At 33.3% G+C, this 1,871-nt stretch overlaps 1 protein-coding gene across 1 annotated transcript in view; it reads right to left on the bottom strand.

Annotated features, from left to right (window-relative positions):
* LOC106869617 (uncharacterized) overlaps positions 1-1,871 on the bottom strand; it is an 88,505-nt gene that overhangs the window by 77,873 nt on the left and 8,761 nt on the right. Inside the window, exon 2 of the mRNA XM_052974360.1 lies at positions 1,185-1,292. Within this exon, the coding sequence (XP_052830320.1) occupies positions 1,185-1,292 (108 nt within the window). The remainder of the gene's footprint in view (positions 1-1,184; positions 1,293-1,871) is intronic.

Below are 1,871 nucleotides of genomic sequence, written 5' to 3' on the forward strand. Positions count from 1 at the left end.
TATATATATATATATATTCATTCAGTATACACAATTAAGTCAGTATTAAATTAAAATGGCCATCTGTGTATCACAATACTCACACACATACTGTTGATAGGCCAGTTTCTATGGCATTCATCCTGAAATAATTACCTCTTATGGACATGTTGTGTTAAAACTACAATAAATATTGCAGGAAGATGAAAAATTGCCCTGGCAGTGGTCAACCAGAATGTCAGATGAATTTTAACTTTTCCAGGCCTTTCCAATGACATGTATTCACAGTCAGCCACATGCTTGAATGAGAATTTGCCACCATCAATATAGGAAGCAGTAAATAAAGCATTAACTGATGTTGCAAATAACCACCTAACTGAATAAAATCCAGGGTATGCAATTGAGGCAGTATTAAATAAAAATCCTGTATTCATTCTGAGATAACATCTTATGGAGTATGCTGTTTTAAAAACAATAAATATCAGAGGGTTACCATAGTAACTTGACTATCAACTGTGTATATAGACTAAGTGTGATACATATATACATGCATGTACACACACACACAGAATATATTGTTAGTAACAAAAAATTAAAAGTGCCATGCCATGAGGTAAATGTCCTGCTATTCCCAAGTAATTTGGATTATAGTTATTGCCTCAGCTATCCCTAATTTTGTTCAGAAAAAGTAGCATCATAAAGACAGGAGGGAGAATGAAAAATACCTAATTTGAAGACAAAAGTTATAATAGAACAAATTATTTCTGATGGAAGGGGTGGTAACCCAGTATGTAATAATTTGCGTCCCTTAGATTGTCAATTGAATTAAATCTATTTATTTTAAATCTTTTAAATGGGAGGGAATATAATGCATATATAGTGGTTAGATTGATCAAGATATATACATAAATATATATATATATATATATATATATATATATATATATATATATATATATATTGCTTTCAAGTTTTTACACAAGGTCACCAATTTCAGGTGCCAGGCGTTGGAGCTTTAACGTATCCATGCCTAGGGGTGCAAGATGTTCAGTGTATGGTAGATGCCTGATGGTGAGCAGAAGTACCAGGTTTTAAAAGATAAATACTAGGGTCAATTCATTTGACTACAAAAAAGAAAACCTTCAAAGCAGTGCCCCAGCATGGCCTCATCTAATGACAAACAATTAGAAAATAAAGATACTTACGCTTTAATCCTTTCCGGAAAATCTTTTCTATAATGTCACATAAAGTGTGGAGTTTTTCGTTCTTGTCATTGACAGCAACTTCAGACAAACGGAATTCCAAGATCAATGCTAAGATAAAGAGAATATTAAAAATATTATCTCAAGTTAATGTATTTCATACAAACATATCTGGAAACTATTAACCTCATCTATTCACAATTCCTAATCCTTTAGCATTCAGATGAATTTCTCAAATGTAACGTTTATTCACATTGTTTTGAACTAATCATGTATTGTCTCATAGCTTTGGAATTTCAGTGATGTGATTGTTTACTTTTAGAATGATACTGTAGGCTCCAGCAGGGGATGGTGGCGAACCCTGCTGTACTCTTCCACCACAACTTTCTCTCACTCTTACTTCCTGTTTCTGTTGTGCCTGTAATTCAAAGGGCCAGCCTTGTCACACTCTGTGTCACGCTGAATATCCCCGAGAACTATGTTAAGGGTACACGTGTCTGTGGAGTGCTCAGCCACTTGCACGTTAATTTCACGAGCAAGCTGTTCTGTTGATGGGATCAACTGAAACCCTCATCGTCATACAACCAACCATATATATACATATAAACATATAGACATATATATATACATATATATAGACATATATATATATATACATATGTAAAGACATATATGGACATATACATATAT

The sequence above is a fragment of the Octopus bimaculoides genome, chromosome 18, assembly GCF_001194135.2.
Source record: "Octopus bimaculoides isolate UCB-OBI-ISO-001 chromosome 18, ASM119413v2, whole genome shotgun sequence".
NCBI classification, from domain to species: Eukaryota; Metazoa; Mollusca; class Cephalopoda; order Octopoda; family Octopodidae; genus Octopus; species Octopus bimaculoides.